The sequence below is a fragment of the Pagrus major genome, chromosome 1, assembly GCF_040436345.1.
Source record: "Pagrus major chromosome 1, Pma_NU_1.0".
Classification (NCBI taxonomy): Eukaryota; Metazoa; Chordata; class Actinopteri; order Spariformes; family Sparidae; genus Pagrus; species Pagrus major.
In genome coordinates this window covers 35,462,276-35,485,092 of record NC_133215.1, presented here as the reverse complement: position 1 = coordinate 35,485,092, position 22,817 = coordinate 35,462,276, and the positions used below count along the sequence as shown (strand labels likewise).

At 41.5% G+C, this 22,817-nt stretch overlaps 1 protein-coding gene across 2 annotated transcripts; it reads right to left on the bottom strand.

Moving 5' to 3' along the window:
- vps37c (VPS37C subunit of ESCRT-I) lies at positions 1-21,918 on the bottom strand. Of its 2 annotated transcripts, none has more exons than XM_073476714.1 (5): positions 21,412-21,918; positions 20,866-20,975; positions 16,448-16,619; positions 9,572-9,654; positions 1-7,105 (listed from the first exon to the last, which is right to left on the bottom strand). In XM_073476714.1, the coding sequence occupies exons 2-5, from the start codon at positions 20,956-20,958 to the stop codon at positions 6,377-6,379; spliced, it is 1,077 nt and encodes a 358-aa protein (XP_073332815.1). In that variant the 5' UTR covers positions 20,959-20,975; positions 21,412-21,918; the 3' UTR covers positions 1-6,376. The 2 variants fall into 2 exon arrangements, with proteins under 2 accessions (XP_073332815.1, XP_073332822.1); XM_073476721.1 differs by having other exon boundaries at positions 21,620-21,876.
- Between the last annotated feature and the right edge of the window lie 899 nt (positions 21,919-22,817).

Here is a 22,817-nt window from a genome sequence, read left to right as displayed (position 1 = left end):
TAGATCAACTTCTGTTTAATTATTCACAACCCCAAAAAGAGACAGAAAACAAAAAATGCTCTTTAACAATCCACAGTCATCATTATCTTCATATAATTCATCACCATCAGAAGAACAGATAAATCCATCTGAATGTCATTTCCCTCTGGATAATATTAATGCTAGACTATATTAGAACATCTCCCTTGTGCTTCTTCTAAAACACTGTAATACTATTATTACTGTCAGTCTTCTCTGGGACACTACAGTCCTCAGTACAAACCCACTAGAATCATCCATGTCTTAAAGTTGGATATGTAAAGCTCGTCATGCTCAGAGAATTCAGTATCTTCATCTGAAGCTGATTCTCCTTGTTGTCTCTCTCTCTCTCTCTCTCTCTCTCAGACACAAACACACACACACGCTGGTCTGTGTGGGCGTGGTGAATAAACGGTAAGACTGAACTAAAACACAGGTGATATAGAAGTAAGAAGATGTCAGCACCATACTGTTAGTAGTGCAATGACAGGACATCAACAGGCCTTCTTTCCTTGGCCTTTTTACTCTTCATGCACATCATGTCCTGTGAGCAGATAAATACCTGACTGAGGGGTCAACATGACAAACAGCTTAGCATACAAGTACTCCACATGACTGACTGACAACAGGTCACACCTCATGTGTCGGACTCAATCAGCGCCAGTCTGTTAGCTTGTGCCATCGTGTGGAGCTCTGTGGCAGCAGCAGTCAGTTCAGATGGAGCATGCACCATCACATGCATGATACCGTCATACAGTCTAATTAACCTGTCTGAGCTGCTGATAGATATCATGTTCGTTGTGTATTGTAGGTGAATAAAGAACCCCTTCATAAAGGCTTTATAAATTGTAACTAATGGCTTATTAATGGATAAAAAAAAAAACGTACTAATGTTTATACCTCAGTTATGATATAGTAGTGAGAACACATTTTGGGTTGGCAGGTTGCAAAACATCCCTTTGATCTATGTTTATCCTTCATTTGGTAATAATGCTGTTATAAATGCTGTTAATCCATTAAGAAATGTCCATGAGTATGTCACTTGCTAAGAAGCCATCAGGTCTTCGACTATAAATGTTGTCACTTAAGTTGGGGTTGTATGGTTTTTGGTCCAGATGGTCAGAGATCAGACGACTGGTCTGGGGCTGCTGGGGAACGATAAACACCAGCTGTTAATAAGAACTTAGCAAACTTAAGTGAAGATTCATTGAGAACAGGTTTACCACACAAACTAGTTCTCATGTAAAGATTAGATGTTACTGAATATATACACCCACTAACTGCAGGTTTTACTGTTGCTTAGCCATCAGACAAAAGTGACATTATCTTAACATATGAGTCGTTCTGATGGAAGAGTAAAGATTTAACAGGATATGGACGACACGTCTGACCTGACACTTGCTTACTTACTAATACAAAGTAATATTAGGGCTGCTTTCCACGATTATTATGGCCAAAGAATTCCCGATACATTGACAATATCTGCCTGCACTATGTGTAGAGTGTCTCGCTCTCATCCCTTCTCTCTGCAGCAGTCATAGCCACACACTGTGGCAGCAGCTAGCATTTATTCTTATCGGGAGAGCCCTGTGTAATATACCTCAAATTACAAAAATGTTATGTGTTATACTATATTACCTAGTGAGGTAGGAATAATCACAAATATCCTATTCATTCTAAACCGCAGGAATACTAACTATGAAGCATGCCTGCTTGTGTAAGTAACACAATCATTAAATAAGGAGTGACCGTTAAGTTTGATATGTCGTTGGGCCCTGCATGGTCAGTTCTGGGAATTAGGAACCAGCCTGTGAGTTTAGAGTGACTTCCTGTTTCACAGCTGACAGCTTTTGATTGGACAGTACTAGCAGTGTTTCCTCGCAACCGATTTACAAGCTAAGACATTTCTTAAGTTTTAATGATTTTATGAATGATTAGTTTGAGCAGCTGGTGCAACCCCATCTGGAGAATTGTTTATACGTGCTGTTACGTATGAATTCTATCTTTCAAGGCTTCATAGATAAACTAAACTATGAAGCATTATTCCATTATCTATTAACCATTCATAAAGCCTTTAGTTACTACTCATAATGCTTTATAAAGGGTGCCTTCCTAGAATGTGGTACCCCTGACTTATACCAAAGGACTGCTGCTACGTTAGTGCACTCATGTAAGACAGCAACTACCATCCTTCTGTTCTTCTTCTCTAACCTCTTGATTTGATTTAATCTTTTTTTCCCATACTAGGAGAGGGTACTTCAGCCTGTCACAATTACACCCAATCACTTGCCCGTGTATCACAGCCTTTATGCGCGGCCTGTACAACACATTATGTTAAAGCAGTTAAGGTCTGCGTTTGTCATTGCAACCTGTGTATCAGTGATCCATGACACTTTCTGCTACATAAAAACTAATATAAACTAGCTGTAGGTCTTGGTTTCATCATTTCTCAGCAGATATTACTGCCAGGAATGCTGCTGAAATGTGTGGGCGTGGTAGATCAACTTTATAACACAGTCCAGTCAGCAAAACAATGGCAGGTTTTAAACTTAAGAGAAGAAAATGAAAACAGACACATCTGTGTCTAAAAGGTCAGTTAGTATTTTTCTATGGATTCTGGGTGATAACTAACAGCTGAGGACAGAAAACTCAAATTCAGGATAGAAATAATAATTTAGAAAAATTACAAATATTTCCTTTATCAATGGTACCCACAGTTGTCTTCTTGGTGTTGAAGACATATAGATGTATAGGGTACAGTAACGGAACAGATGCCTTCATGAGATCACTGATTGGCTGCAAAGACACACTGCTGTGACAGGGCAGGGAATAACCTTACTGAGGTTCAGGCACCACTCACAGCTCTATTAAAGAACCAAGCAGGTAAAAGGCCCTTCGGACATAAGAAAGGAAGCAAATTATTCTGGGAAACCATTTCTGACATGCAGTGTCATGGGGCAAAGATGGAAAGATGGGAAGAGCTGATAAAAGTTGCGTGTTGCTGCTCTGTAGTTGTGTATATGGCACACAGCCCCTCCCTTCAATCACACAAACACTAACTGCTTCAGTACAACTACCTTCTAACTTTATCACCTTGCTGCTTTTCCATGTTTCAGACGAACTTAACGACAGATTCAATTATGACCTCACTATTCAGTACTCAATTTGAGCTCCCTTCAATGATTCCCTTACTTTGTATTTGGGGAGTGTTAATAGCAGTACAGTATTTTAGAGGCTGGCGCCAATTTGGATTCAATTTAATCGCTTCAAGATTCAGTTCGGCTCCCTGATGAAAGGAGTATCATGTTTTGAAACACTGCATGTGACAATATTGGCACTTAGTTTAAAGACAAACGTCCTGACATTTTTACAGAACCCCAAGAATTCCCTCCAATTTGCCCACTGGACAGATGCTGTTTTGAACTGGGAGAATATTTCACTGTATATCAGCTATAGAGTGCTCTGAGAGGAGATGCGAAGACTGAAGACTCAAGTATGATGAAATGTTACATTTCAAGGTAACAATTTCATGGGATATTCTAGTTTGGTAGTTCTTCAAAAGTGTAACACAAATTTAGAGCGCTGGTATCTCCTTCTCAACCAAACATGAATCATCCTTCATCAGTTACCTACTTTGCAATTTCTATTTGAATTGATTCAATTGACACAGAACTGATCGCCAACCTTTATATTTTCACTCAATTAAACTATACAGACCATATGTATTTTCGATGATAGTGCGAAGTTATAGAAATAAAACTATTATCTTCTGATAATCATTGTCAAGCATCAGTTCATGTTCAACGAACAGATGTGGAGTGGACGAGGAAGAGGGTGGTGGAGAGGAGGTGAGGACAGAGGAGTGTTGGTGGGGAGGATACAGACAAAGTGGGAACAAAAAAGCGGAACCATGTTTGGTTCTGTTGGGATTCAAACTGGTCTGAACGACAGAGACTCCAGCAGGTATCATTGTCTCAGGTCAAGGGTGATACTACAGGACTACAGTGTCCCTAACTCCCCCCAAATCACCATCAAACTATCTAGATTTCTTTGCTAACACCTCTAACCCACATTAAGACTTTTTTATTTTACTTGCTTCAAGCACAAAACATCATACTTTATCAGTGGGGATTTGCATTTGTTGTAAAAACCTGCCTAGCTCTAGGTATTTGCTGGAAATTGTCCAATTCATGCCAAGTCCCCCAAAACAAGCTCAACTCAAGCATTTCAAATGTGAATAGAATCTGAAAAACTCAAGTCCTGTTGTCTAATTGGTGTTGGATTTGTTTGACAGGTGGGCCACCTTAACTTTAGCAACTCAAGCTAGCTATCTGAATGTTGTAGCAAACATCTGCCTTCCACAGCAGCAGGATCTGTAACACTTCACAAACATCTGGCAGTACTCCCTTCCTGCCTTGTTTTGCTAGCAGTTTGTATTTTTTGTGGAATAAGCTACATACACAAAACTAAAATTGTAGGATATGCTAGCAGAGACTGCTAACTACTGAAATTGAAAACTCCGTACAAGTCTAGTTGCCATCTTTATATGGGTTAAGGAATGAAAACATGCTCTGGGGAAGGCATTTAAATTTGAATTCACTATACCTGGGAAAGAAAGGTTTGTTAAAGACCCTACCATGTCTTAAAGCTGCTCTAATCATTATTTTTAATGACAGTGTATCAGATACCTATGTATAAAACCAGTGACAGTGAAACATTTCCAAACGCTGCAGAGTCTTCTAAGAGCCCATTTTTACTCATTGTGTTGATTTACCAACCAAATTCCTTAGTGTTTTTAAAAATGTTTCTTGGGAGTGAAAACCATACCAGATTATGACTCCAGATTAATGCTATTGTTGCTCTGTGTCTGCTGGATGTGGAAATAAACAACTGTTTTGATCAGCATATCAGCTTTACACGGTCATACTCTGTCAATGTTGTTACAGTAGAACAAGCTATCTGCTGCCCCCAAGTGGCCAACGGGAAAAAAGTCAATTAGTTCAGCAGCTGTAAACTTTGGCTTGTATTCATTTTTGAATAAAACCGTGATTAATTTCTGTGACTTGCATGTAGGGCTGTCATGCACTATGGAAAACATGGCATGTCTAGGAAAGTGTGGTTTAAAAAAAGCCTTTGGGTCATTTCCAAAACTGTTGCTGGGGCTGCTTCTGTATAGTTTCAGCACCAGGCCGACACGAGGCTTATTGAGAGACTATACAACGGCTGCTAACATGTTTGTCTCCTGCTAATGATTAACGATCCTGAGAACAAAATACCACTATGAATAAACCAGTACAGAGAAAACAGATAAGACGCTTGATTCATCACTATTGTTTTACACGAGTTTTCACTGTGTCACCAAGCTTCTCTGCTTTGCCACTTTCTGGGTTGACTGGGCCTTTACAATGAAGGAAAGCACAGCTGCAGCTTACTTCCCGTGTTTAACTATAAAGGAAAAAACAAAGCACTGTCACAAGGTTCTTTGGTAAAGGAAACTAAAGGGTGACTGGTTTCTGGACCTACAGGTGGTTCTTCTGCCCACTGTGCATAATGAAATCCACCTGCCACATTGATGTTTGGAGTCAGCAGGTTTCTGGAAAAGCTGATAGACCAGGCAGCTACAGCTGGAAATATGGTTCCCTGCAACTACACTAAACTTATTATGAGAGCCACATTTTGTGACAGCCATCCACTTTTCCAATTTAATTATTGGATAGTTATTTAAACTAGCCCAGGACATAAACCTTCTACTACGCGTTGTTTTCTCAGTCATACTGTGCTCATGAATGGTAATGTGAATCAGACAGTCTGGTCAGACAGCCACTGGACACTGGTGTAGTGTTGCAAAGACAGGTTTTTTTCATGTATTTGTCATAAGGGGGAGTGCACTTGCGTGTTTATAAGGACTTTCTGATTGCCAAATAGCAACACACACATGTGAAATGGAGAAGGAGGAGGGAGGGAGTGATGGAGAGATGGGGGACAGTGAGTGTATGAAGATACAAGGTTTTTAACACTTAAACACAACGCAACAACCTGAGACTAGTGTGGGGGAGTTGGTGGGTTGTAGGGTGACAGAGAAAGGGAAAAGGAGAGAGGAGAGATACTGGGAGATCAACAGATTGATAATTAGAGAAAGAGAGAAATAGTGCAACAAAGATAAGTAAAGCAAGAGACCTCTTGAATCTGGGAGAATAGGAGGGAGGAAGAGGGAGTGTAGAAAAGGTAAAAAGACAAGAGGAGTAGAGGGAATAAGGGTAAGGAGGCTGGAGTTCAGGGAGGGAGGGAGAAGAAAAGGGTGAGAGCAAAGAAGGGAAGAATTGAGAAGAAGAATTGAGACAGAGGAGCAGTAGTGCTTTCAGGAGTATGGCTGTGGAACTCCATATCCTGGTCTGTACATCGGTCTCCCCGTTGGCGACTGAGAATTGGAATAGGAGGGCCCAGCTGGGTAACTGTAGCCGCCATAGCTGTAGGAGGCCGGGTAGGGCGCAGGGCCGCTCTGGGGCTGGCTGGGGGTGTACTGGCCGAATGCTGAGCCTGGGTGTGGGGCAGGGAAGGAGGGCTGAGCTGGGTAAGGGCAGGCTGCTGAGGACGGAGGCCCAAAAGCAGGCCTGGGGCCGGAGAAGCTTCCCGCTGGAGTGAAAGGTGAGCCGGAACCTGGGTATGGAGGAAATTGTGATGGGGGGTTGTTGGGGCCAGAGCTTGCTGCTGCCGCAGGGGCAGGGTTTGGGGGGGTGACAGGGTATGGACTGTAGGGGAGGCCAGATGAGCCCCCTGCAGCAGAGGAAGCCGGCTGCGAGGCGCTTTGGTAGCTGGAGGACTGAGGTTTGGAGTTCGGCTGCTGCTGATTTGTCGTTGTTATTGTTGTTGTCTGTTGGTTCCATGGTGAGGGCGTGGCAGCGGGGTCCTGGTTGATGCCTGCTGATGATGTCATGGCGGTGGGGTTGCACTCACTCCTCTGTCGCAGGATCTCCTGAAGTTTCTCTATCCGCACCCGTCTTTTGTGAGCGAGGGAGCGCAGGGAGAGGAAGCGGTCGAGGAAGGAGTCTAACGGCAAAGAGCCTTCCAGAAACTCATCAGCTAGAGCCTGCAGACAGACACACAAAGGGTTAAAGTGATGATTACTGTTGAGTAGATTATTTAAGTTCAAGTACTAAGATCCCTGTAAACAAGGTTCTTAAAATATCTCCCTCCAAACAGAAGAATGACACTGTGTGTCTGACAGGCTGTTCACATCTGGTATCAAAATCCATCCTGAGTGATCAGATCACAAGTGCACAGCTCTGTGTAACCACATTCTTTCAGTTATGTGTACGCACATGTGTCCTGGGACACAAAGAGTAACAACAAATTCTAAATTCTAAATGCAATATTTTAAGTTGTTTGTTTCCTTGTAAAAAGTGTCTGTTTGTCGTAGCATCGCTGTACCAGCTTGTCTGCCTCTGTGTCTAAAGTGCGTCTCAAGCTTGGCTCACACTACAGGACTTTTGAAATCCGACTGTGAAATCTGGTTCCATCACAGACATAATGAGAATGTTCACAGATGTTCTTCTCTCTAATCTCAAACCGGCACACACTACAGGACTTAAAAATAATGGCACATCACACACCGCAGGATATTGTTAAGATTATTGTGCCAGAGGGAGCTAAAAGTAAACAGACGGAGACAACTGGTGCAGTAACGTTAATACTTTGCAGTGAGAAATGACAGAGCAAAAGAAATGAGTCTGGATGATCAAATTGTCGGGGAGACGTGGTCATCTGTCTATTCTTCAGTGAGAACAAAAGGTGAGACTTTAACTGTCAGTTTTATAATCTATCAACAGTAGTATGCTAGCTAACGTTAGCCTCAAGAGCTAGGGTTGTTTTTAACGTGCTTGGCAACACCATCAGCTGCTCCAGGATATCTCTCTCATTGGCTGTTGTGAAAGTAGTGATGTGATGACAATAGCGGTCGTCCAGATTTTGAATCCTAAACATCAAACAGGTTTGATATTTATTGACCCCTGATGAGTCTGGAGCAGTTTGGGAGGTTTAAGAAAGGATCTATACACCCCTCACATTAACCGATGATCTGGGTTGACCTTCGGGATAGACGAGGTTCCCACACCAGATTTCTCCTCCGATTGTCAGAAGTGACTAATCGGGGTTAAAACTGCCCGATACTCCTACGTCGTAATTTTTGTAATTGTGTAAAAAACTTCTTCTCTGTTTGTTCCACTGATTTACATGTGTCACTGTTTGTAAAGAATTTAAAGCAATGCTGCAGGTCTACAAACCTGTGAAAGGACAAGCCCAGAACCTGCAGCCATGGGGCCAGTCTCACACCGTCATACTGGTAGATTACTTTGTAACATCTATGCTGTATTTCTTCTGTTCACCTCGTAATCAACATGATGAAAGATAAAACAATTGTTGCCCTGATAACTTCCCAGAGTGGTAAAATCCTGTCTTTGATTGTTACGCCTAGGTGACCAATGAAAGCAGCACTGTGTTGGCAAACCTTTAAGGCCATTCTGAAAAGTTGACTTTTGAGTGTCATTCTCACGTCATCAAATACCGACATACTGTATGTGATAAGTTCATTAAACATCGGTGCCAACATATTGTACTTTAGGATTCTCTGGTAGCATAGCAGTGACTGCACTACTACTTGTATATTCTTTGTGTTCTTATTGCCTGTGTTGTTGCTCTGAGCGTTCATTTATAGGGAAAGTGCACAATGGAGTATAAAACTAACCTCCCCGTTGAGACAATTAAGTATATCTATATAGTGATTGTGGACTAAAACCTTCTTTCGTAACTTTTCAAAATTCCTGTCTCTAATGTCAAATGTATCAAATAGCAAAAAAAGGCCTGCTTTAAGTAGCTGAGGCCAGGAAATGTTTCAGACCTTAAATTGGGCTTCTGAGACTGGGAGCCTCTGACATACCATGATAACCACAACATGACCATACATGTGAATCTGCAAAAAAATTATACTGTATATCGTGACGTAGTCTCCAGCGACCCTTCAGAAGAGTGACTGAAGAGGAAAACACCCCTTGAAAAGTCATTTATACAAGGCAGTAATACTACACCATAAAAAGAGCTTTCAGACAGGAAGAGTTCTATAGAAAGCAGAGCTTAAACAGTTTTACAACAGTGTGTCTAAGATTTTTTCTACATTATTTATGTGGCTACATAAAAATATGTGCAGTAAGTAAATGTCAAACAGCCATAACCTGACATAACTGCCAGGGAGCAGAACTATATTATTAGATTATTATTACTATAAATATTATCATAACAAGCAGCCAAAAATGGTCATGGCTTGAAGTGTCCCATGAGGTGAAGTATACAGAGGCCCATTTAAGGACATTAGAATTGCAAACACATGACGTGTTTGCAATTCTAATGTCCTTAAATGGGCCTCTTTTAATTTAACATTGTAAAATTATAACTGAACATTTAAGCCAAGTATGAAAACAAAATGTGAGTGTGTGTGTGTGTGTGTGTGTGTGTGTGTGTGTGTGTGTGTGTGTGTGTGTGTTTTTAACAGTTGAGTTCTGACCTCTGACTCTGCCTCCGTTTTGCTGCCCTCTGTCTGTAGTCTGGAGAACATTGCCTCAGGAGACACCTGACCCACCATCCCATCTGAGGAGAGAGAGAGAGAGAAAGAGAGACAGAGAGAGACTTTGACTTTTAACCAACTTTATTAAAACATGTCTATGTACTCATCACAGCACTATACAGGACACTGTACACCCCCCCTACACACACACACCGCATGCATGCACACAAGATAAAATCCTCCGTTACAGAACCCCCTCATAGACAAATGACCAGGGGCCTCATGTATCAATGTTGCGTACGCACAAAAACGTGGCGTACGTCATTTTCCACGCCAACGGTCAGATGTATCAAAAGTGAAATGACCGTGGAAATGTGCGGTGCCCCACGCCAGCTTCATGGCTGGCGTACGCACGTTTCTACAGCTATTGTTCCTTTGGCGACACGTTGAGGTGATGCTGGGAAACTGTTAATTATGTGAAAACAATTAGTCCTCAGAGTAATGTGCACATCAGAGACACATTAATGGACAATTAACACACACGTGTTTGCAATCATATGGATGGATATAAAAGCATGCGCAAAGTGATGAAAAAATGGCTTAACAATGGCAGCCTTGGCCTTGTTAGAAGACATCGCAAATGGTAATGTCAGACGTGAGAGGGTGTTTAGAGAACGGGAAGATCTGTTGGCAAATGACGACAACTGGCTCATGAGTCGTTTTAGGTTGCCGAGGCCACTGTTACTGGAGCTGAAATGGGATCGTAAGAATGTCATCCAGGTACATCAAATTCCCATACAATGCTGTTGAACAGGCCAACATAAAAGTGCAATTTGCAGCAAGAGCCGGTGTCCGTAATGTAATCGGAGCTATTGACTGCACACATGTTGCTATAAAAGCGCCATCACAGGATGAATTTGTTTTTGTCAACAGGAAACATTTTCATTCAATTAATGTTCAAATAATATGTGATGCGCAAATGCAGCTCACCAACATCGTGGCAAGGTGGCCTGGTTCAACGCATGACTCGTTCATTCTTACCGATAGCATGGTTGGTAACAGGCTGGAGGCTGGCACGGTGCGCGATGGGTGATTAAATAATGTTCCGTTTAATTGCGCCCCGAATGTAAACCAGCACAATGCCCATTTCGGCACGTGCATTCAAATATATGCATTTGTTTTTCCCTGGTGAAAATAGAGCGGCAGAGCTGTCTAACAAGCCCTTTATTGTCTCCTTGTGTTCAGTATTTGTGTCAATAAACGCGTGCGTAAAGTTGGAAATGTCACACTGCAGTAGCCACGGCGCACTTCTGCAGTCATTAATATAAGTGCGATCAGTCTTGTCAATCCTTGTAATGAAGTTGGTTTGTCCTTCTGTTTGTTTCCCACTAACGGTAGCATATATTATTATTATTATTATTATTATTATTATATTATTTTTTTTTTTCCAGTGAGTGTGCGCTGCTCCGACCCCACAGCGTTCACTGCCTCACACACAAGCTCCCACTCACATTTCTTTTTTTGGTGTTTATCCCTGACGAGAGGCTACCAAATGATACAGATCTTCGTGTCTCGACTTCATTTAATAGCGTTTCGAGCTCAGACTCGGTGAAGTTGCGCTTCTTCCCTTTACTCATGGTGTAAATCTGATGGTGCAGAGAGGGGAATCCCCGGTGCAGGCCCTATTTAAATTAATTTACATATTTAAAAGGGGGCGTGGACAGGGAGGGGTTTAGCACTTCTACATGTGCGCTCAATTCCACGTTGATTATTATTATTATTATTATAATATTATTATTATTATAATAATCCACGCAAGTCTTAGTACATGAGGCCCCAGGGGCCTCATGTACTAAGACTTGCGTGGATTTCCTACTGAAACATGGCGTACGCTAGAATCCAGAAACTGTCGTACGCACAAAAAAAATCAGATGTATCAAAGTGTGCGTACGCATGGATCCAAGCACTTTTCCTTTGTACATCCCAATCAACGTGGAATTGAGCGCACATGTAGAAGTGCTAAACCCCTCCCTGTCCACGCCCCCTTTTAAATATGCAAATTAATTTAAATAGGGCCTGCACCGGGGATTCCCCTCTCTGCACCATCAGATTTACACCATGAGTAAAGGGAAGAAGCGCAACTTCACCGAGTCTGAGCTCGAAACGCTATTAAATGAAGTCGAGACACGAAGATCTGTATCATTTGGTAGCCTCTCGTCAGGGATAAACACCAAAAAAAGAAATGTGAGTGGGAGCTTGTGTGTGAGGCAGTGAACGCTGTGTTGTCGGAGGAGCGCACACTCACTGGAAAAAAATAAATAATATAATAATAATAATAATAATAATAATAATAATAATAATATATGTTACCGTTAGTGGGAAACAAACAGAAGGACAAAACAACTTCATTACAAGGATTGACAAGACTGATCGCACTTATATTAATGACTGCAGAAGTGCGCCGTGGCTACTGCAGTGTGACATTTCCAACTTTACGCACGCATTTATTGACACAAATACTGAACACAAGGAGACAATAAAGGGCTTGTTAGACAGCTCTGCCGCTCCATTTTCACCAGGGAAAAACAAATGCATATATTTGAATGCACGTGCCCAGATGGGCATTGTGCTGGTTTACATTCGGGGCGCAATTAAACGGAACATTATTTAATCACCCATCGCGCACCGTGCCAGCCTCCAGCCTGTTACCAACCATGCTATTGGTAAGAATGAACGAGTCAGGCGTTGAACCAGGCCACCTTGCCACGATGTTGGTGAGCTGCATTTGCGCATCACATATTATTTGAACATTAATTGAATGAAAATGTTTCCTGTTGACAAAAACAAATTCATTCTGTGATGGCGCTTTTATAGCGACGTGTGCAGTCTATAGTTCCGATTACATTACCGACACCGGCTCTTGCTGCAAATTGCGCTTTTATGTTGGCCTGTTCAACAGCATTGTATGGGAATTTGATGTACCTGGATGACATTCTTAGGATCCCAATTCAGCTCCAGTAACACTGGCCTCGGCAACCTAAAACGACTCATGAGCCAGTTGTCGTCATTTGCCAACAGATCTTCCCGTTCTCTAAACACCCTCTCACGTCTGACATTACCATTTGCGATGTCTTCTAACAAGGCCAAGGCTGCCATTGTTAATGCCATTTTTTCATCACTTTGCGCATGCTTTTATATCCATCCATATGATTGCAAACACGTGTGTGTTAATTGTCCATTAATGTGTCTCTGATGTGCACATTACTCTGAGGACTAATTGTTTTCACATAATTAACAGTTTCCCAGCATCACCTCAACGTGTCGCCAAAGGAACAATAGCTGTAGAAACGTGCGTACGCCAGCCATGAAGCTGGCGTGGGGCACCGCACATTTCCACGGTCATTTCACTTTTGATACATCTGACCGTTGGCGTGGAAAATGACGTACGCCACGTTTTTGTGCGTACGCAACATTGATACATGAGGCCCCAGGTCAGTCTCCCTCAAGCTACGAACAGCCCTGTCTACATACTACACCTTCTGAAACACATCAGGGTCGTTAACAAAAGAATAATACTCAAACTCTGACCGAAGACGAGCAGAGACAAGCCCCTTAAACAGTAACTCAGGGTCCACCAGCCCTAAACCCTGCAACCCTTTACGCCTCGTGAGTCAAGTAGTCAGTTTAACCTGGCAGAACAGAAGAATTTTGTTAGGAGATCTCTGTGCTGGGTCCGAGCAGAAAACAAGCCCCCCAGAGAACACCACTCCCATCCTCCCACAGACAGCAGAGAGTAGAGACAGTAAAGACAGCAAACAGTGACATTCAACAAACACATGATGTACAGACTCAGGCATGTTACAGAACACACAGCCCTCCCCACATTATGATCCACCTTAGACCGAAACACATTTGTTGCCAGGGCCCCATGTAACACCCTCCACTGCAGAACCCCTGACCTCTTAGGCAGAGGGAACTTATACAGCACCCTCCACCTAAACCCTGCCATCATCTGTCCGTCAAGGTAGCGCTGCCACTGATGCTCCCTGACCTCCTTCAATACAGCAAAGTTCCTAACTTTTGCTAATGCTTTTTTTAGACACACTGTTTTTCATCAGAGCTGAATATTTAGGTTCAATAGTCACAAATGTCTCTGCACAGGATGGAAAACAAGCTTAATTCTCTCAACGTTGTAGTATTGGACACAGGTATAGCAGAAGTTGTTCATGTTGTCCTGTTGTGTCTCAAGTTCTCTCCTTGCAATGGTGATATAGCATGTGGTCATTGTTAGAGTTGTTCTGATCGACGAAAGAAGTATACTGCACGAGTCGGACAGAGCTAGCAAAATGTCAGCTATTTGGCAATATTTGACTCTGGATTACCCCACCATTACCACAGCGACATGTTCAGTATGCAAGGCTGAATTTGGAGGGGTGGCATGACTGTTGCCAATTTCAACAGCAGCAAACTCATAAAGCGTTTGAAGACACATCACGTGAACCAGCACGGCAAAACTGCTCTCCCCAAACTTTATGAGACAGTGAGGAAACACGTTGCATGTAGGCTGAAAGACGTGCAGGCAATCAGCTTTCCTACTGACCTGGACCTCCATGTGCCCCATGTCTTTGCTGAGTGTGCACACAGGGTGGACACAGTATCGCCGTCAACATTTGGCCTTCAAAGTGCGGTGCTGCGAGCAAACGAGTTCCCTGAGTAAGTTTTATTGGAATTAATTATTCCTAGATTCATTTCAGTTGCTGTTGCACTACTGTTTTAAAAATGTTCCACTGAAAAAGTGGCTACACTTTAACAGTTTTTGAAGGAATTGTTATTTCTTGCTAGATTTATTTATTTATTTTTTTTCGGTTATGGCTGACAGTCAAAATATATAATAAAAGAATGTTGTATGACAATCATTCTCTGCAAGATTTTACCTGAGCCAGGCCACACAACAATGATAGCAATCATATCACATCCATACAGGGTGAGTAGTATATACAGCTAGGGGTGTCACGATCTCGATTGTGAGTCGGATATCGATCGAAATGACATCATGATCTCGACCTTCGAAATCAAAGGTGGAATCGAGGATTTAGCCACGCTCCCAGTATGAAGTCCAGCAGGCGTGCCAAGAAGTAAAAAAACACACACGATAACATCAAGTACACTGGAAGATGTTGGAGGAGACAGTCTGCCCTTGTTGGACTGTGCAGTACACACTGAAGAAGACAGAAGCCTCAACATTGAGCTGTACAGAGAACCTACACACACAGATCAGTACTTGCTGTTTGACTCTCATCACCCACTGGAGCACAAGCTGGGGGTCATCAGAACCTTAAACCATCGGGCTGAGACCGTGCTCACAAAGACAGAGAGGAAGGAGAAGGAACAGAAGCACATCAGGGGAGCACTAAAACCTGTGGTGACCCAAACTGGACCTTTATCATAACCTCTAAAAGATCCAGAGCAGACAGAGAGGAGACGAGAAAACTTAACAACATCATCATTCCTTATGTCGCTGGAACATCTGAGACACTCAGGAGGATCTTCAATAAACATCATATCCTGGTTCACTTCAAACCCACCAACACACTGAGGCAGAAACTTGTCCATCCTAAGGACAAATCACCCAGGCATAAACAGAGTAATGGAGTTTATGCTGTTCAGTGCAGCCAGGACTGCACAGTGGGATCGGTAATCAGTATCGGCTAATACCCAAAGCCCAGGTATCGGTATCAGGAAGGAAAAAATGGTATCGGAACATCTCTAGTCATTGTACAGTACTGTGACATTACTGTTGGGTTACAGTTACAACAAAGCGCACTTATGGCCACACCCATCTGTGATGCTAGCTGCTACTAATGAATATTTCATATTCATATCATCTGGGAAATAGCTTTACATTACCACATTAATCTTCTCCGTTGTGACTTCAAACAATGGCACATGTCCATCACAAGTTATCAGAGCTCAAAGTGATGTCTTCAAATTTAATTACAGCTCCATGGCAATATTGGATAATCTATCAAATTGATGAAAGACCTGTTATTGTCATGTATTTAATTTGCCAAGTTAACCAAAATCAGAGCTTCCTGTCTATCCATAAACAATGTAATTAACCGTATTACAATAAATACACAATATCATGATGAAGAATTACATATGATAGAATTTAGCCATAAAGCTCCACAAAAACATTTCCCTTCTATTTTTAATCACACAGTTGAGTGTCTGTGATCAGTTCAGAGTGTCTGTGGTCAGTTCAGAGTGTCTGTGGTCAGTTCAGAGTGTCTGTGGTCAGTTCAGAGTGTCTGTGAGAGGACTGAATGCTGTAGGAGGCTTCAGACAGCAGAGATAACAGCTAAAGCAGTTGGGAGACATATAAACATGGAATGTCATGCACAAATTAGTAATTACAATATAATGTTAGATAGCTAGCTATTTAGCTTCGCATTTTGTGCTAGTTATAAAGACAAGGACCATAATACATTAAAACAACAGAGAGTTCTCATAATCCTCATTTTGAAGTGTGCCTCTGTAAAACCTCTGTTTGGAGCGCCATGCAGCCCGAACACTTCTCACTGTTAACACTTACCCCTCTATCCCAACAAGAATCGGGACACCCTACCCCTGGGCGTGAACGCCCTAAATGGAGGGATTGGGCTAAGTGGTTGGGGCAAGGGGTAAAATGGGATTGGGCTTTCCAGTCTTTCTGGCATTGCTAGAAAAACTTGTAAACACTTAATTACTTTTCTTGACATTTCCCAGGTGCGCTCCAAGCTGCTTGACAGTCTGACACAATCACAGCTCATGAGTCACTGTTTGAAAGTGTTAGAAGTCTCCATCCCTTACCCTTTGTTCTTCCCACAGTCCTACCTCTTAGGGAGCAGTGTCGTCTGTAGGTTTCTCTCACAGCCTCTAGCTGAGAATATCTCTCCACCAGCACCTCCTTCTGTGACTCCAGACGAGGCTTCATGTCCAGGTTTTGCTCAGCCAGGCTGCGATTTGATGCCAGTGCCATCTCCCTCTCCAGCTGAATGTTCTGGATCTGAAAGGGGAAAAGACAGACATCTGACTATGGCACCACGGCTTTACATTTTAGAGAATGTTTGGAGGACACTAAATGCCGAAGTTAGTGAAATTAGTATTTTATTTTTTGCAGTGCAGAAATCGTTCTGTGGGGTGTAGGGCTTCCTATCACTCCAAAATGTCAAGTGCTGAAAGCTGGAATCTGGTGAGATTCATCATCTTGTTTACATGTTCTCTGATCAGATAGCTCCTCATTTAAATCAGAATTCTCTACCTGCACAATGTAGTGTAATTTACTTCCTGTCAACTCTACAGTAATGCTACATTCACGTCCAACTCTAGTGACCACAAAGCTTTTTTTCCTAGGTACTTTTACAGTTACCTTTGTACATATTGTAAATAATATTTACTGTTTGTTTTACTATAGAGTGTTTCTGATCATTCTGATAATCACCTCAGTGTCTCAGATAACATTTTGTGATGTTAACATAACATTAAGTTGCTATGGCTCATTTTTACTCTCGGTGCTTGCAAGAGCTGCCAAAAACTAAAGTGACTCATGTGCGCTGTCTGGAAAAGGCAGCCAGCAAAGCTCCAACAATATGGCTTATAAACCTGATGGTGCTTTTCTTTATTTTAGCAGCCAGTTGGGCTAGCTGACTGGCTAGCCCTAACCCGCTAACCTCGCTAGTAAGGTGATTAACAAAAATGCTTAAAACACCACAAAAAAGAAACAGTATATGCTGTTGCACAGTGAAAGGTGAAGTTAACAGATGTGCAGTTTGTAAAATGTAGCAATGTTGCACTAAATTGTGAATGTAGAGAATTCTGCTCTTGTACACTTCCTGTTGCTATTTAATATAAAATGGCTTCTTCTCAATGAAAAAGAAGAGTTTGTAGAAAACTATATTTCTCAAAGTAAGGTACAGGAACTATGTATTTCTAGCATGTTTAGTACTGGTAAAAAACCTTGGCTATCATATTGATACTAGTATCAACAAATTTCAAATGACACCCAGTCCTAGTGGGTGGAGGGCATGGTGAAGCACTTCTGAACCACTGGAGCATGATTTCACATCAGAAATTGTTTTTTAGAAAAGATGTAAAAGGTGCTTCCAACCTCATTTCAGTGTACAGTATTAGCCCAATCAACAGGGGTAAGCTTTTCTACAGCTCTTTTCAACATCGAATTACGTATGCTGACTTCAACTATATGTTAGAGTGATGACTTCTGGTCACTCATACGTACAGTAGGTGTCTTGTTACATAATGTTCCTCACAGCTTCATTCAGACATGACAGGATGTTACAGACACAGTGATAATGCTTGTTGACATTTGGCCCCCAGTGTACAGAGGGAGCAGTGTCACAGCAGTGGTGAGTTAGGAAGTAATAGTATGAAGACTGAGGAGTGTTCTCAGTACTCTCACAGACTGCATCACTAATGGACTTTAAATCTTGTTTTGCCGTGGAGGCCTAAAAGTCCAACTGAAATTAAATAGAAGTAAGAAAATTGATCACAGATGGTGGATGCTATAAAATACATATCTGCCCTGTAAATCACAACTCACTTGCCTGTGGGTAGTATATAGTATATTTCTTGGTTTCATGATGGTGCCACATCATTTTATATTCGTTTGAATATTTGTCTCTGTAGATGGAGACCTGAATTCAATACAGCCAATCAAATCTTGAATAAAGCAGTAATATCAGCATCCTATCATAGGTAGAGCAGATGGACACGCTGAGCAAGACTGCAGCTGCACAACAGCGAGACTCTGAACCTTGGAAATGGCAATGAACATTTTACACATCTAATTATCATAATAATCTAACTGATAATAAAAATAAATTTCTCCCCTGTTGTAACTTGCAACTGCTCTAGTCCTTGGTCAGACATGAGACCAACATGTTAAATTCACATCCCTTTTATGTATTGAGGTGCATGTTCTGAACATCCACACTAGAAGACAGGGTGAATATCCAGTCATCATAGAGAGGGGGAGTAGTGATATCATATAAATATGGAGATAACGATGCACATTTTCAGGCATTCACTTCTGGAAGACATTCATAGTGTTGCACTCTGTTGTTCACATGAAAACAGACAGAAATAGTTGTATAAACAATCAAAAAAGAAAGCTGAGAGAGAAGTTAAAGCCCTGGCTCCTTATTCACCTCCACAGAGCTGACCAATCTGAAGCTATTCAACAATAGAGCTGCTGATAGAGAGTACTGTCTTCTTTATAATGCTTTGTATGTCTGTAGCCAGTCCTCTACTGGATTACTGTAATGTCCAGTAATAATATCAGCCAGCTGTTAATGAGCTACTGTGGGCTGTTATGACTGTTTCCACAGCTGTGGACTATCAGTCACAACCTGTAGTCACTCACCTCTCCTGTTCTTGCTAGTTGATTAGATTGAAACTGATCAATGACTTTAGAACTACATTTTTTTGTACTTTATATCTGATTCAGTCCTAAAACATAGAGCACCTGGTAATCTTTTTAAATTGGCTTCTACTGACTCTGACTCTGATGAAGACACAGTAGCTTTGAAACATAAGCTTGTTTGCACAATTACTGTAAACCTTCTATTTCTACTTGGATCATTTATTAATTGTTTACACAAAACAATACTAGTTGCACTTTCAGTGTTTTGGACAGAAGTTGCATAAGTAGTTTAAATTACTCTGAGCAATGATAAGTTGTGATCACCAGTGCAAGCAGTGGAAAGTGTGGAGAACTATGTACTCTGATACTAAAGAGTGACAACAAACTGAGCTTAGATGTGGACACTGAGGCCATTTGCAAGAAAGGAAAACAAAAACTATTTTCTGTGGAAGTTAAATATTTTTAAAGATTGAGAATCAATCAATAACAATCAATCAGTGCTGTCCTTCACACTGATTTGTGGCGTGGGAATTTACATGTGCAAAACAGGAATCAACGAGGCAAAGTCAAAGTTGCAAGTAAAATCAGTGGTAAGCAGCAGCTTTCTTTCACGTTTTTAGTGTGTAAATTACATGGAAAGCTAAAACCATTAAAACCATTAAACTTGCATGCCGAAGTAAACATGTATGTAACGCTGTGATCCTACCATCTCACTGAAGTTACATAGAGCAGAAACAAGTGACAGAGACACCATTCACCCTGTTACAAGACACTGTACCATCAATATGATTCTGAAGCTGATATTTGAAGGTAAAGGAAATGACATAATGTTGCTTTTGGTATATTAATAAGCCCTGAACTGACCATCAACCAGACAAAGCTCCTGGACCAACTGGTGGTACTCCCTGTGAATTCTCATCTTTCTGAGGTTCTCATTTATCCACACAGATCTCTGTTTCCCTGTGTCCAGTGTACTGTTTTGGCACTGTCTCTCACCATCAATCAGAGCCAAATCAAGTGCCCTCCACCTGTATATTCTTATATGCATTTTTTATTCACCAGGCAGCTATTTATCTATTAACTAGGATGTTAACGACTTCTAGTGAGCCAAAATTAAAAGGCACAGATCTGGGATTCATGCTGCCTCACTCCCTAATTATTATTAGTTTAAACAGTTTTCAGAAAATTATTTTTAGAAGCTTAGCTGATTCATGTGAAAAGTATCAACAGGATCATTTACAAGTATTTTTATTATTCATTTAATTATATATGATTATATAGTAGCAGTCAAAAGTTTACATCCACTTGTAAAGAACATGTATATCATGGCAGACTGCAATTAGTTCTGATTGGTTTACCTGCAAAACAAAAACAAAAACAATCATATCTTTATATCATTATGTGTAAACTCACTGTACATTGTTTTTGTTTTGCAGGACCAGAATTAAATGCAGTCTTTGTATAATGGAACTGTAGTGTTTCAACAGATACTGACCCTGAACCAGGTTCTTCGCTGTGAGAGATCAGTAACTCTTTAGTTAGTGCTTTTCCAAACACAAGCTTGTATTCACATCACAGCTGGTGCTTGTTCAGCCGATTACTTGAATGCAAATTTGCCTGCTCGGTGAAAGCAGCAGCTTTTTCCAGTTGCATGCTTTGATGCAAATCAAATGAAAGTGAAATAAAGTTCAGCCGACCTCTTGGTTCAGCAGCAAAATACACAACCACCAAAATCTGAGGCTCACCCAACCAAACACCCTGTAAGGTTTAAAGACTTTACAGTCAAATCCGTAGCTTCTCACAAAACACTTTCATCTTAGCTTTTTCTCTGGAAAAAGTCGAACCCAAGTGGAAAGTGAAGCATCATTTTTACCTCGTCAGACTCCAGAGCCATAGAATCCACCCTCTCTGGGTTGTCCAGGAGCTCCTGTAGCTCTGATTGGCTCAGGTCCTGGAGCTTCTCCATTTGATTTGCCAGGATGGCTGTCCGTCATAAAGGAACCAGGAAGAAGAGTTAAAAACAATGTTTGGAAACAGAAAGTGGACAGTCAGCGGCCTAACTAGGGTATTTATAATGTTACTAGCTTTAAGTAGATAATTATTAGTCACCGACTGATCAAGCCATTGTCAACAACTCAAGACAAAACAAGCCATGTCATCTGGAGCCACTCTCTTTCCAAATAAAAACTACCATGTCCGTAGTACAGTATATGACTAATGTGGCCATTTTTAATCAGAATAAGTGAAAGTAACACATTAAAAATGTAATGTTTTGTGTACAGCTGGCTAATAGCTAGCTAGCATATTAAAGCCAAATTATGGATGTAAGTAACTGTAGGCCACAAAACAGAACGAGCTGTTCAGACGAACACTAGTGCCAGTGGAGCAAGTAAGCAGGTGGAAATAAACTGGTACTTACACGATGCTAGCAAACCAAATTCAGCTCGACACTGACTGGCGGTGACATCCAACACCACCTATTTATTTCAACTGACAGGTGACGTGACACGTCCTCAGGATCTCCGACCTGCCCTGACGGAATCCAGCTGAACGAAAAGCTGCCGAGTTGCTTTCGACGCACTTTGGCCGGCAAGCTAGCTAGCTATTAGGCTGACATCCAATCTCACCTGACGGTTCCGCGTTGAGCAATCCGATGACAACAACAGTCAGTATGATCGCAATGTCAGGCACTTAGCCACCGTCAACTTCGAGGGAAGCCCAACGATTTGGCGATCAAACACGGAGCGCTAAAAGACTATACTCGGTCCTGACGATCCGTGTTGAACGTCTTAGTATTCCTATAATGCTTACTTTAATAAAAAGACGACTACAGTCGACAAAATATGTTGCAGAATGACAATTTTTTTTAATAAAAATAGGAAAGTTTCACTCCACACTGACAGTAACCGCCGCCATTTTAGGAACTGTCCACGTTCCGTGGTTTGCGGGGGGTGATCAGATCGAACTAAAATGTTTTCAAACGGCACCAGCAAACTGTAACGAATCTCCGACGTAGAATCATGAACGTTTTTGCAGAGTACTGTGTTTGCCGCCATATTTAGGTGTAATATTTTTAATTGGCAAATTTCCATGTGTTGCCCCCTATATCGCAGGGTAATGGTTGGGTCCTGTGCTCAGCTGATATAAGGGGAACCCCTATGTGACGGGAATGTTCCATCTACTGCTGCCAGTGTCACTGGCAAAATATCTGTCTCCATCCTCTGCTGGAGGAGCCGAGCCCCGCTGCTTTCTGTTTCTTTAGAAATGACGACCGCAGAGTCACAACTGGCGAAATTAATGGATTTCCTGTCTGCATAGAGAGTAGGCACAAATAGAATAAAAACATGGACAGGTTTATCCATGAGCTCAGTGTGTCAGCAGATAGATGATGATGATGATAGATTGATTCTAATTTAGACATTAAGCATTTTGGAAAGAATCCACCCTGCATGAATAATTAAAGTAGCTTTTATTAATAAAAGCAGGTATAGTATTATGTTGAGCTTGTAGCAGCAGCAGTATTCGGTTTTGTAGGTAATTACTATTATTATTAATATTATAATGAGGTGTCTGCACAGAGCCCAGAGGATACTAAAAGACAACACCCACCTGCCATACCACCAGAGTGAGGAGCAGCTTCCCTCAGGCTGTGAGACTTATTCATCTTCCACACACTGTATAAAATAAATGAAAATAAATGGACTTGAACTAAAACTTTGTTCTACAACTGTGGTGTTGTAAAAGTTATCAGACGTCGACAGAAGTTTATCAGTGTCCGTTGAGACTTCGATCAACATTCACATTGATCAGTACCAATGTGGATGT

Excerpts from the sequence above, each read along its gene's own strand:
- vps37c (XM_073476714.1), bottom strand. The coding sequence starts at position 20,958 with ATGGAGAAGCTCCAGGACCTGAGCCAATCAGAGCTACAGGAGCTCCTG. Across the intron at positions 16,620-20,865 it reads TGGCTCTGGAGTCTGACGAG|ATCCAGAACATTCAGCTGGA; the intron begins GTAAAAATGATG and ends TTCCCCTTTCAG. Across the intron at positions 9,655-16,447 it reads ACGACACTGCTCCCTAAGAG|ATGGGATGGTGGGTCAGGTG; the intron begins GTAGGACTGTGG and ends CTCTCTCCTCAG.